At 35.5% G+C, this 14,175-nt stretch overlaps 2 protein-coding genes across 2 annotated transcripts in view; both read right to left on the minus strand.

Annotated features, from left to right (window-relative positions):
• LOC137632515 (uncharacterized) overlaps positions 1–5,074 on the minus strand; it is a 315,753-nt gene extending 310,679 nt beyond the window's left edge. Inside the window, exon 1 of the mRNA XM_068364480.1 lies at positions 4,859–5,074. The gene's annotated coding sequence lies outside the window, so the exon portion shown is untranslated. The remainder of the gene's footprint in view (positions 1–4,858) is intronic.
• A 2,255-nt stretch (positions 5,075–7,329) lies between these two features.
• LOC137632518 (uncharacterized) lies at positions 7,330–13,963 on the minus strand. Its single transcript, XM_068364483.1, has 4 exons — positions 13,447–13,963; positions 11,004–11,123; positions 9,644–9,765; positions 7,330–8,913 (listed from the first exon to the last, which is right to left on the minus strand). Exons 1-4 carry the CDS (start codon positions 13,862–13,864, stop codon positions 7,801–7,803), a joined length of 1,773 nt encoding a protein of 590 aa, XP_068220584.1. The 5' UTR covers positions 13,865–13,963; the 3' UTR covers positions 7,330–7,800.
• Positions 13,964–14,175: the final 212 nt, after the last annotated feature.

Genomic DNA, 14,175 nt, shown 5'->3' on the forward strand with positions numbered 1-14,175 from the left:
CCCGGTTCGACAGACAAGTTTTTGAAGTGGTACTTGAACGTGTGAACGGGGTATCTAGTTATCGAACACGTTCGTCGAACGGTTCGAAGAAGCTCTGTTCTCGCTTGACCGATTGACAAGAAAGTTAGACAACGGGGTTCGACAGTATAAACTTAATGAGAGAAAGTGATTCAGATTGCAACGCTGAACGATCATGACACAAAAGCGAAACATCTGTACTGAGATCCACTCCCATGTTCATATTTCCTTCAGTACATAGAAAATTAATGTAGTTAATCTAGTAAAATTTCATTATCGTATAAGGGCAGAAGAGACTCTTTAGCTATGGTAAGCAGCTCTTCTAGGAGAGGGACACTCCAAAATCAAACCATTGTTCTCAGTCTTGGGCAGTGCCATAAGTTCTACCATGGTCTTCCACTGTCTTGGGTTAGAGTTCTCTTGCTTGAGGGTACACTCGAGCATACTCTTCTATCTTATTTCTCTTCCTCTAGTTTTGTTAAAGTTTTTATATGCTATATAGGAGATATTTGTTTTAATGTTGTTACTCTTAAAATATTTTACTTTCCCTTTTTTTTCCTTTTCTCACTGGTCTATTTCCCTGTTGGAGCCCCTGAGCTTATAACATCCTGCTTTTCCAAATAGGGTTGTAGCTTAGCAAGTAATAATAATAATAATAATAATAATAATAATAATAATAATAATAATAATAATAATAACGTTTGCGTAAATGAGCAAATAAACGACCCTTACTGGATTAAACTAACGTCCTAGACGCATGGTTCACAGATTCGTGACAACAGCGAGTTTCACTGAATTATTAAAAGGGAGGAGATTAGGGTAGAGGAAGCGTTATCATTAGAAAGTCTATGTAAACAAAATGAAATTTAAAAGGTAATGGCAACGGGAAGTTAGCGTAGATAGCCATTTCCGAGCGATATTTTTTTTTTTCAGTAGATATTTTCATTTATAGCCATACCGTGTTTAGTTAAGAAAACAATTTTATTTCGCATAGATGGAGCGACACGTAGACCAACTTATAGTCAAATTTAGTTCATGTATTTGCTAACATTCGAACACTGCTCTTCTTAAATAAGTGTGTGTGTGTGTGTGTGTATATATATATATATATATATATATATATATATATATATATATATATATATATATATATATATATATATATATATATATATATCAAGAAAAATACACAATATAAAGGGAATATCACGAAGTTACATGCATATTTTTTTTTTCAATATCCGAAGCTATTTTCCTCTGATAAACTAAAAGTGTGACCTATTTTTAACTACCGGTAAACAATGTATTTTTGTTGGTTCAGTATGGCATTTGATTCTTTGCTCGTCTTTCGCAAATTCAAGGAACTACTTTTCATTGATATTTTCGTAAATGATCTTGCTACTGTGTAGGGCTTTTAAAACTATGTAGTGTTCATTCATAAAAAATAAATGCCTAGAATCAAACATTGTTTTCTAGTCTTGGGTAGTGCCATAGCCTCTGTACCATGGTCTTCCATTGTCTTGGGTTAGAGTTCTCTTGCTTGAGGGTACACTCGGGCACGCTGTTCTGTCTTGTTTCTCTTCCTCTTGTTTTGTTAAAGTTTTTATAGTTTATATAGATATTTATTTTAATGTTGCCCTTCTTAAAATATTTTATTTTTCTTCCTTTCCTTTCCTCACTGAGCTATTTTCCCTGTTGGAGCCCCTGGGCTTATAGCATCCTGCTTTTCCAACTAGGGTTGTAGCTTAGCAAATAATAATAATAATAATAATAATAATAATAATAATAATAATAATAATAATAATAATAATTTTGGTGTAAACTTTATTTCAAAGAAGAAACGCTTTTGACTCGACGCTTTTCATAAAAATAATCATCTCAAATGCATAACGATAACATGCCTTACCTTATTTTTTGTTTGGGTTCCCCCAGGTCCCTCAGTGTGAGGCACCTCGTATATCCACCAGAGAGTTGCTAATGCATCTTCCGGTGTATTTTGCATCTTCCAGTCTTGGATGGTCTGGGATGCATCTTAGGTATTTATCGAGCTGATTCTTAAACACATCTACGCTCACTCCTGATATGTTTCTTAGATGAGCTGGCAGCACATTAAATAGTCGCTGCATTATCGATGCTGGTGCGTAGTGGATTAATGTCCTGTGCGCCTTTCTCAGTTTACCTGGAATGCTTTTTGGCACTATTAATCTACCTCGGCTTGCTCTTTCTGATATTTTAAGCTCCATGATGTTTTCTCAGTTTACCTGGAATGCTTTTTGGCACTATTAATCTACCTCGGCTTGCTCTTTCTGATATTTTAAGCTCCATGATGTTTTCAGCAATTCCTTCTATTTGCTTCCATGCTTGTATTATCATGTAGCGTTCTCTTCTCCTTTCTAGACTGTATAGTTTTAAAAATTGCAGTCTTTCCCAGTAGTCAAGGTCTTTAACTTCTTCTATTCTAGCAGTATAGGACCTTTGTACACTCTCTATTTGCGCAATATCCTTTTGGTAGTGTGGGTACCATATCACATTGCAGTACTCGAGTGTACTACGCACATAAGTTTTGTAAAGCATTATCATGTGTTCAGCTTTTCTTGTTTTAAAGTGTCTGAATAACATTCCCATTTTTGCTTTACATTTAGCCAACAGTGTTGCTATTTGGTCGTTGCATAACATATTCCTATTTAAAATTACACCAAGGTCTTTAATTGCTTCCTTGTTTGTGATTGTCTCATTATTAGGTCCCTTGTATGCATACACCATTCCTTCTCTGTTTCCATAATTTATTGATTCGAATTTATCGGAATTAAATACCATCCTATTTATCTCCGCCCATTCATATATTTTGTTTAGATCTCTTTGTAGTGAGTTCCTATCTTCATCACAAGTAATTTCTCTACTTATTCTTGTGTCATCGGCGAAACTTCTCACTACGCAGTTTTCAACATCACAGTCTATGTCTGAGATCATAATAACAAATAGCAGTGCAGCTAATACCGTACCTTGGGGCACACCAGATATTACCTGGGCTTCATCTGATTTCTCGTCATTTGCAACCACTATCTGTTTTCTGTTTTGCAGGAATTCTTTTACCCATTTTCCTATCTTTTCCACAATATTATGCTTTCTCATTTTTTTTCCAATATGTTATGGTCTACCTTGTCAAAGGCTTTTGCAAAATCTAGATAGATCACATCTGTGTCTTTTTCATTTATCATATTATTGTATATGTTTTCATAGTGTGCTATCAGTTGGGTCTGTGTACTTTTTCCAGGTACGAAACCGTGTTGACCCATATTAAACAAATTATTTTTGACCAAATGGTTCATTATTTTCTTTTTTATTACCCTCTCATACACTTTCATAATATGTGATGTTAGACTAACAGGTCTATAATTGCTTGCCTCTAGTCTTGATCCACTTTTGAAGATAGGGGTTATATAAGCTAATTTATGTTTAACATATATCTCGTTCATATCTACACTCTGTCTTAGCAGTATTGCAAGCGGCTTCGCGATAGTGTTTGCAGTTTTTTTTAACAAAATCGCTGGAACTCCATCTGGTCCGGCTGCCGATCCATTTTTAATTTCGTTTATAGCCGTGACAATATCTGCTTCATTAATATCTATATCCGTTAGATATTCAACATTTCTTCTCTCATTTCTGTTTCATTATTCTCATTCGCAATTCTTGGCGTGAACTCACTCTTATATTTTTCTGCTAATATGTTGCATATTTCCTTTTTTTCATTCGTTAGCCGTCCTTCAATTCTTAGAGGGCCTATTTCTATTCTCCTTTTATTCATCTTTTTTGCATAGGAGTAAAGTACTTTGGGGTTTCTTTTTATATTTTGAAGTGTCCTTTCTTCTAAGTCCCTTTTTTCATTTTCTTTCGACTGTATAATCTTTTGTTCTGCATTTTCTATCTTACATTTTATTTCCCTCATTTTCCACACATTTTTTTCTTTTGCAAGATTTTTCTTCCACTTTCTAATTTTCTGAAATAAGATCCTTCTGTCTCTTGGTATGCACGTCTTTTGTTTATTGTTTTTTTTCGGTACATATTTTTCAACAATTTTCTCCAGTATTTTGTACAGTAGGCCTATGTCCGTATTTACCTGTATATTATCACTTATAAATACATTTTTCCATTCTTTATTCAGTTCTTCATTTACTTCTGACCATTTTATATTCTTACTGTAAAAGTTATATTTTCCATATCCTTCCCAAAGTTTTGTGCTTTTATTAATTCTGTGATCACTTGCTTTGGAATGAACTATCAATTCTATGACATTGTGGTCTGAAATTCCCGTGTTATACACTATTATTTCTTTAACATAATTCACCTCATTCACAAATACTAGATCTAGGACATTTTCCTTTCTTGTTGGAATGTGGTTTATTTGTTGCATATTATGTTCTAATAGCATATCTTGAAGCTTTTCAAATTGCCTCTTATCTTCTGCGCTACTATTACTATCTTTTTTATATGTATACATACAACCACTTTCTTCTATCCGTTCTTTCCAATCCACGAAAGGAAAGTTAAAATCTCCAGATAGGAGTATATTCCAGTCTTTATGGTTTCTACATATATCATCTATTTTTTCTATTATTATGTCAAACATAAAGAGATCTAAGTTGAAATACAGGGCTATAAAATTCAGACTCAGACCGTCGTGAACTAGTCTCTTTCTTGTGGAATATGTAACTCGGAAATTCAAGTCCAACTCAAATTACATGGACACATTCAAGTATTACCATCAAAGTTGCCAAAATGAGACAAACAATTTTGAATCTTTTTCTACTGATAGGTTCTACGGGATACAGTATTGCATTACCTAGTGTTGTACCTAAGGCTGTAGTGGCTCCTGGTTGTAAGTCCCAAAACCCGCTATCTTGTGATAAAAGTTGAATTTATACACGAATTTTCAATGTCATCGTCTTGGTGGTTGTAAGAAAGACGAATCCTTTACTTTTTACCATTATTAGAGGGAAATTGCCCAGACACGTATGCGCCGTAAACAAACAAAACTAACAATACTGTAAATTTCAAACGCTCTGATACAAACAAACGAGCATCAATGTTGGAGATTTATATTCTGTTACTGGAAATAAACTATTAGTTGCACTTATTATATGTAGGGAAAAATAACAAAACCTTTACTGTATTTGGTACAATATTTTAGTATATATGCAACATAGCTTATGATAATTATACTTACATAATTAATATTGATGTTGTACGATTTGTTTCGGTAGTGACTTTGCTACATTACATAAGACAAAATAACTTGGCCTTTAACGATACACCCTGGGCGAGACTTTTCAAGAATATTGCATAGTCTCATTCCCAAGCTGCGTTGCTTTCTGCTCTTACTATTTACCTATTATATGATCTCTTACAGGTGCTTGGATATTCTTAAACTCCTCCTTGCTCCAATGTTCCTCTACTTCGATAGAAAATCTTCCTGACGAGAACTATATATGTCCTGACAAAATTAATTTCCTGTCCTAAATATTTATAGGAATTGTTGTGGATAATGATTGAAATGAAACAGGGTAATGGGAAGTAGGCCTACAATTGTCAATGCTGGCCTAATAAATTTATCCAAATAGTCAGCAAGTGACTATACAAAATTGAAATAATGAATGACGACTGCATTTGACAAAAATTACTGCATAATTGTATGCAGCTGTGATAGTAAAAAAAAAAAAAAAAAAAAAAAAAAAAAAAAAAAAAAAACAGCTGCTTCTAAAATGGTGCTAACCTTGGCAGATCAATTTAAGAGAAAAATATCATTCAAAGAACTCAATTAAAATAACTTTGAAGAACAATATTAAAATATTATTTGAAGAGCAAAGTTTGGGGAAGCCTTCAACAGGGAGAAATTTTGCAAAAATCTAAATCAATTACCAACTCGTCCATGATCGTAGTGGCCTTGGTAGTGACCAATATTTTTTTTTTTTTTTTTTTTTTTTTTTGCGTCTAGGCCTGTTCACTAGACTAGAGACCTAAGCATACTGGAAGGATGGCGATCCAAAGCTTGTCACCTTAACTTACGAGAACTTAAAAAAAAAAAAAAAAAAAATTACCTTAACTTAGAACTTCAAAAAAGCGTTACCTTAACTTACGAGAACTAAAAAGTGGTAGATGAACCCTGCAATGTGACCGCAAGATTATTTTGATTTCATTATATCTTCAAATATAAGTTTAATTATTATTACTAGCTGAGCAACTACCCTAGTTGGAAAAGCAAGATTCTATAAGTCCAAGGGCTCCATAGCCCAGTAGGAAAATTAAATAAACGGTATGATAATGAATAATTGAAATAATTTAAAAACAATTATCAAAACCGATATTTCAAATATAAACTATAAAAGACTTACGTCAGCCTGTTCAAGAGGAAAACATCTGCTGCAAGTTTGAACTTTTGAAGTTATTTTGTCTGCTTCATACCTCGTAACGTGATTAACCCCAATGAGTTTCATAAATAAAGTTGGGTAATTGTTTAAAACAGGAATACATAAAACAATAAATGCTTAATAATGGAGTAACTTGTTCCATATCAAATATTGAAAGTGCTTCAACCTAGATCCAGCCTAATCAGCTATAAAAATGGAAGAATATGGATACTAGTAATTGGTTTATCATCAATAGCCAAGATTATAACTAATTGGAAAAGCATAACGCTACAAGCCCAACGGCTTCACACCAGGATAAGCAGCCAAGTGAAGAACAGAAATAATAAACAAACTAAAGTAATGAATAGAAAATAATTCAAGGTAAAAACTCTAAAATTATCATAAACAGTATGAACTATAAACACAAGTGAACTTGCTCAACAGATAGGCATAAAAAAATGACTTTCTGAAATTCCACCGGTTACAATGATCATATAACACCTAGGAGATGCTATCATGTTTATTCAAACCAAAATCCAGTGATATGTAATAGCAGGGTGAGGTAAACAATTCTTTCCTTGAGATTTGGGAATTCAAAACACAAGCATGAAACATAATCGACGTTAGTTCTCTATTGCGAGCAATGATGATGATGGCTTTAAACATTTCATTTAGTACTAATCTTGAAACATTATTTTCTATACAACGGACACATTTCACATTAAAACTACCTTGGTGCTGAACTGGGCCTTGAAACCCATTTCAAAGCTACACATTCAAGTTTAAAATCACATAAAAGCCCAAATAATATAACCAATCATGTTTGGGGATTCACAGTGGATTATCAACTAACTTCATTTAACACTAAATATGGTGAACACTACTCAATGATGTCAATAAAAGAATATTTAGCTTTAATAATAGATTTATTATGAATGTACATAGCGTGACTGGGTATTAATATTCTATGATTCAGTATAAAGCTAAGACACATACTCCAATCTATGTACAAAATATATAAATTTAGTAAGAACTAATATGGCCTTTAAGCAGATAAGGATCAAATAAAATATAAGCAAGCTAGAGTCTGAATAAAGGCCAAGCCAGGTACAATGTTAATATATATAAAATCTTGTAAATATCATAACCAAGTAGGTTGCGACTTACTTTATATACAAATGGGACATAAAAATTTATTACTTTAAACCACAAAAAATATAAAAATTTCTAATTTTAATAAAGCATCAAAGCATTCTTAAATGTTTACTGCAATTAGCAGACGACTAGCAAAGTAGAAACAGCAAATACAACCCAAGAGTTGAAAAGCTTATAAAATATACCATGTGTCCAAGAGAAAGAGTCATCCACAGTCAATACTTTATAAAGCTGTGTACCGTGGATTTGAAAGGTTGAGGGGCTGGGCACCATCCTCTGTTATCTCTGCTAGTTGAATCAAAGCCATTGCACCCATCCATTTCTCTTTAGTGTCGCCCACTTGCACTTGAACTGGTGAAGGGCTGGCAGCAATTGTGGATGAAGCTTTAACAACAACGGATGGTCTTGCTTGAGGTTCAAAATTATTATTGGGTTTGGCATTCTCTAGTTCACCCTGCTCCAGACGAGCTTCTCGTAGCCATCTCTTCTTTGGCTGCCGCATTCTCCAGGTTTCTTCTGACTGGGCCGAACTCGTAGGTGGTCTGGGAGAAGTTTCATCTGATGACGACGGAGGGTCGTAGTTCTCGTGTTGGTATTCTGAGGAGACAGGGAGTGAAAGAACAACTGGAGATAATTGATCTTGATGATAACCCTCAGAATTAGACTTCTCATCAATGTATTCCCTAGGAATGTATTCTGTTCGGACAGAGGGGCCTCTTGGTGAATTCCATCCATTTGCTACTGAAATATGGTCACCTTCTAAAAGCTGATCTGGAGGAATCTCACTGTATGTTATTTGCATGTCTCTGGGCATTCCTAGGCAAAGGACCACCGCAGGTTCAACTGGTGACAGAGGCGAGGGACGTGTGGCTACCATACTACTGGCCTGGGAGTACAAGGATTCTTCAGCCTCAGCCAACGGCTTTATTCCTTCCATGTCAAAACCACGATAATTTATAGATTTCAAGGGTGACTGGATATTCTCAGTGTTCCTAAGGACACGGTTATGGAGCGGTGAAGCAGGTATCTGACGAACTGGCCTCTGGAACTCACTGTATTTGTTTTCATTTCCACCGTAACCGTTGTTAGGCAAGTATACATTTTCATCATGATTTGCAGACCCAACCACCTGATGCATAATAGAGTTTTCCATCAATGGGCCTAGCCCACGCCGAGACTTTGTACGTTTTATGGGTGGTGGCGACATTATGTCCGAATCAGACGATGGTGTGCGTGGAGTCTCGGGTGTGCCATCTAATTCTCTCTTGGTACTTCTAACTTTGGCTGGTGTTCGTTCCATTCTTTCATTACGGTACTTCTCCAACCAGCGCATAACCTGTCAATAAAATTTCACCATTAATTTTCCAAATGTAGGAATTTAAGAACAATCTGCATTAACATCAAATGGCCTCCCTAGCAGTTTTCAAGCAAGTTGGAAATTACATTTATCAGTAACAAATGACAAGTCCAAAACTGTTTGTATACAAATGAAACTATTGCACAAAATTTCAATTGGCAGCTTTTCATATACACAAACCTTCCAAATTATACCACTAATTGTGATAGTGGTCTGAATAAGTACTTTAAAAGTCTGCAACCAATTACAGATGGGCAATGCAATTAAATTTTTATCAATCAATAATCCATTGATAAAAAATTCCCATGGCACTTGACTGCATAATTTGCTATTATCATTTATTCAATATAAGATACTCAGGAATCTCATAGAAACAATTAGCAGTCTTTAAAGTCTTACTTTATCTATCATACATATGAAACTTGATTATATACCTTCTCACAATGTCTTGTACAGTATCTAACTCAAAGTGGCCATAAGAAATGCCACAAGAACATTGATGTACAAAAATTCCACACGCTCAATATGACAAATTACAGGCTACTAAAATCCCATAAGATTAATGAAACAAAATTTTAACATTTTAAACATACATGGGAAGACTTTATCAAACTTAATGAGCAATGACATTCATATGACCTGTACGACTAAATAAAATTTCATATTCACCGAACTAGATTTATATATAACTTCAATTGTGAGTACTAACCTCTTCTGTGCATTCAGCTGGTGACAACTGTGGATTGATATTTGGATCAGTTGTTCTTTGTAATGTTGCAAATGGATGCTCTGCACAATGACGGTTTGCATGGGTGAAACGCGAGTTACAACCTGTAATACAAAAGATTCATGAGAAAGGCTAAATGGGGTTCAGTGCTATAAGCCATCTTATATAAGTGAAAACTAAACCAATACAAAATACAGTATAACCATTTTTTCACAAAGATCTTATATTTTTCCTAGCTATACAAAAGCCCTTTAAAATAAGGAATGTCTTAGGCAGAGCTGGAATGACGGTGGAAACTGTTAGACCGCAGAAAAGTCGTCATAGACTTCACACCTGACCTTTAACTATGGATTGAGAGGTGGTAAAAGCTAACATTAAATTTACAGTAATTGACGACTGGTCAAGCCACAAGACTTCTTATAGGGAGGCGATAGCTGCAGGTTAAAAAAAAAAAAACCCAGAGGGCCAACAATAGGTGGTGATACAGACAACTCTAGTACACAGAACCTTTGCCATTTTGAAGGAGGGAGAACCCTGAAGTTACTGGAAGCAAAAGTTCTCAGATTCACAAATATAATCAACTTGATCCAGGGACAAACTAGCAAGATCTCACCAAGCACCTCCAGATAAGTCCTCAACCATTGAGGGGCATTAAGAGCCAGTCAATGACAAAGAATTATTTGAGGCTGGCCCCGTGGATTGTTTCACTCCCAAATGAGTAGCAAGAACCTGTATAATGAACACCTGACTATTTTACAATTTCTTCAACATTGGCAAGAATGACGCCTGAAAACTTCATCAATAGAATATGCCCACCCTTAACGGGCATCTACAATTGCAAACAATCAGGCCCCTACTAAAAGTGCAGTGTAATCTATAACCAGCTTAGCCATCAACCACAAGGCAGCGTTGACCCTTTCTGATTTATTCTACTATCAACACAAAAAGGCAAAATCAACTATTCAAACTACAAAGCATGAGTAAAAGATTAAACAGCCTGGGAGAGAACACACCAGTCTTTATTAGAAGTGGGCAGAGCTACTACCCAGAGCTCACCACCTGTCTCTTACAATTTTAATGTTATTCCAGCCCTGCAGAAGACATTCCATATTTTAAAGGACGAAAGTACTATTCAGACATGCATCTAAATGTTAAGATAATAAAACTCTAAATTGAACCAATTGAAAACTAAGTCAAGAAACTAATTACAAATAAGAATTAAAATTAACCTTATCCTTTATTTTTTTTCTTAAAACTTTTCATAAATATTCAAATAAAAAAATGTAATACCATATTGCAAGCGCAAAAAATATCCTGCAAAGTACATTCAAATTGTCTTTACCTGGGGCTGAACAAATAAAGGGCTTCTCTCCTGTATGAAGACGTTGATGGGTCTTCAACTGGCCACTCTGTGTGAAAGCTTTGGTACATCCTGGATAATCACACTGGTAAGGACGTTCACCTGAAAAAAATAAATGACCCTTAATGAAGAACAAAATAACCATCATGGTATACACAAGAATCTAATAGTCTTCTATGACTGACAACAATAAATGAACAATGGGGTTTGTTGGCAATATGGAACAAAGATTAGCATCGTAATTAGCTTATAGGATACCCCCCCCCCCAGTAGTCACCAATGTGACGATTGAACTTTAGCCAGGAGTTGGAACTTATCGGGACATTCAGCAACCGGGTGTGTGCGTGTTTAAGTGAAACCCCCCCCCCCCCCCCCCCGATGCTCAATATTATTACTTCCTAAGCGACGAAAGAAGAAAAATAGTGGAATTGCAACAGCCGTATGAAGAAGAAAAGAAGAAGATAATAGGAAACGTGTTGTTCAAGAAAGAAGGAATGGAGAAAAGAAAAGAATATATCTATCAAATGTGGAAAAAAAAGAGAGAAGAAAATAAAAGAATTAGAATAAAGAAGAAACCAAAGGAGGTGCCGATGGAAAGGCAAATCCCTCCGCCCAACAACAAGAACAAGCTACAACCTTAGTAGGAAAACCAGGATGCTATAATAAGCCCAAGGGCTCCCCACAAGGAAGATAGCCCAGTGAGGAAAGGAAATAAACTACAACAGAAGTTATTAAGAACTAAGAAATTATATATATACATACATTACAATACACAATTTTCCGTGTATTTATGATAAATAAAATAGCCCACAATGTATGAAAAATTAAATTTATTTAGCTTTCGAAGGGACCATCTCCCTCTTCAGAAAAAAAAGAGGAAGGGAGATGGTACCTTCGAAAGCTAAATAAATTTAATTTTTCATACGTTGAGGGTTACGTGTGTGTATATATATATATATATATATATATATATATATATATATATATATATATATATATATATAGTATAATTCAACACATTTCCTTGATATAACAGGATGCCACCACATGGAATGTGAGGCATAACTAAGAAAGCCCAAGAAGCCCGTACCCACAACAGCATGGTGGTGAGTCATGCCCCGGGGGACCCCAAACACGACTTTGTTATTCTCCCGCGTGTTCCAGGACTTTAATTCGAGATGGTAAATATTTACAAAGAAAAAAACATAAATAACGCCAAAAAATAGTATCCTAGCGCACTTATTCACATAAATCGATATTTTAAATAAATAAATATTTAAAAGTTTATTCAGAAAGGAATGTGAACGAAGAAAAACTGGCGGCTATTGATGTTTTGGCGCGCATCCCTGGGACCCTTTACGCGCCAACTTCCATTTAACAGTTTACGGAATGAGTGGACATTTAAATGATTTAAAGTGAACCAGCCTCCCGACAAGTACACGTCTAAAAGGCGACAGTCTTTAAAAGTACCTTATGGAAATGAAATTCTAACGGGGAGAATTACTACCGTTCATGTTAACGGGGCCGGAAGGCAATTCGAAACGACAGTTGAAAGATGCTTTTGAAATTCACTTACATGGGCAGCATAACTGCACTACGCATTTTCTATTGCCCCACCCATTTGCCATACGCTTCAACTGTCAAACTTCTATTTGGCATAGTTATCAACTGACGATGCTTGCTCACTCATTAAGATCAAGGTTTAAGCCTAAATAAGACCTTTAAATCCTTTTTTCCATAAGCGTTTACACGGCTAGGAAAACTAAAATAACGGTTTTGTGTAAGGTAGTTTTCTTCTCGATTTTTTCTCTGGCTTATAATGTGCAATGCCCCAATATACCTATGCTTACGATTATGGTTGCAGTTGTATACAACATTAGGGTAATACCCCCTTCCAAAATGACAAACGCAATGATAGATTCAACGGTATTTACTAGTGTAAAATATTGTAGTATGAACTTCCAACCATGGAAAAACAAAGCTACCCCAGACAATAAAGGGACTACCACTTACCCTACCATGCCTTACGGGTATTGCGCAATTGACAGCGTTAGTAGATTACCGTAGGTCAGTACTATATAACTCAAGTCATGCTTTACTTTATAGTGATACATTACATAGATTAGAACAAAATAAACACAGGTCATTCTTTGTACAACATATAATAGACTAAAGAGCATACTCGGTCAAATTGAAATACGTTAAGAACGTTAACTCCCTCCCACACTTCATGTAACGTCTCCCGCCAAAACCTATCTCCCTTCACATTGACCTACTTACGGAAATAATGATTTCAACTGCTACTATACTAATTAAATGTCCCATTTAACCTGCTATTCTAAAATATAGCTAACTCTCATAAGAAATATAGAAGTACAGGTGTACTGTTTAAAGATGGCGATTTAAATGTCCACGATTTCCTTACCTGTGTGAGTCCTCAGATGTGCTTGAAGGGATTTCTCCCGTGGGAAAACTCTGTTGCAGGTCGGGCATTTGATGCTGCTGGGTGATTGCGCCCCTTCTATAATCAAAGTATTAATCGAATCAGCTCGAGGACGACCTCTTTTGGTCTCACAATTACGAGGGTCGGGGCTTTCATCACTCAGGTTACTACCACTACTGGCACAGCAAGGGCTATTTAACTCCACTTTACACGCATTTTCACCCCAATTCCACGGGTATAATGAATTATCCTTCACCGGAGGACTTCCTGGAAACGACATTCTCGTAAGGGAATCGCTAGATTCCCTCTTCGGCGTCAAAAACTGCGAATTTTCACGACACTTGGCTGCCATGTCTGCACTCACGCAATCCTCCATAATCTTGTCTGATAGGCGCGCCATTGGCACATCGTTTTGCCGCCAAAATAAATCCAAACTTTCGCGGTAAAGCTTCGCGCCATTTTCTTCGTATTCTCATTGGTCGGTGTCCCAAACCCAAAACAAATCGAAGCCTTGGCGCCCTCTGTCTTAGAAGCTGATTGGTCAGACTATTAGTAATAGTTGCGTGATAAATACTATATTTATTAAGCTAATAAGAGACGTTTTACTTAATAATATTGATAAATAATAATTTAGAATTTTATTTAACTATTATATTAATGAGATATAAGTAATGTCGCAGCTTAAAATATATTTAAATAATAGTAAATAAT

This window comes from Palaemon carinicauda, chromosome 41 (assembly GCF_036898095.1).
Source record: "Palaemon carinicauda isolate YSFRI2023 chromosome 41, ASM3689809v2, whole genome shotgun sequence".
Lineage (NCBI taxonomy): Eukaryota > Metazoa > Arthropoda > Malacostraca > Decapoda > Palaemonidae > Palaemon > Palaemon carinicauda.

Coding starts and splice junctions, on each gene's coding strand:
- LOC137632518 (XM_068364483.1), bottom strand. CDS start 13,864: ATGGCGCGCCTATCAGACAAGATTATGGAGGATTGCGTGAGTGCAGAC. Junction 11,124..13,446: donor ACATCTGAGGACTCACACAG/GTAAGGAAATCG, acceptor TATTTTTTTCAG/GTGAACGTCCTTACCAGTGT. Junction 9,766..11,003: donor CTTTATTTGTTCAGCCCCAG/GTAAAGACAATT, acceptor TTTGTATTACAG/GTTGTAACTCGCGTTTCACC.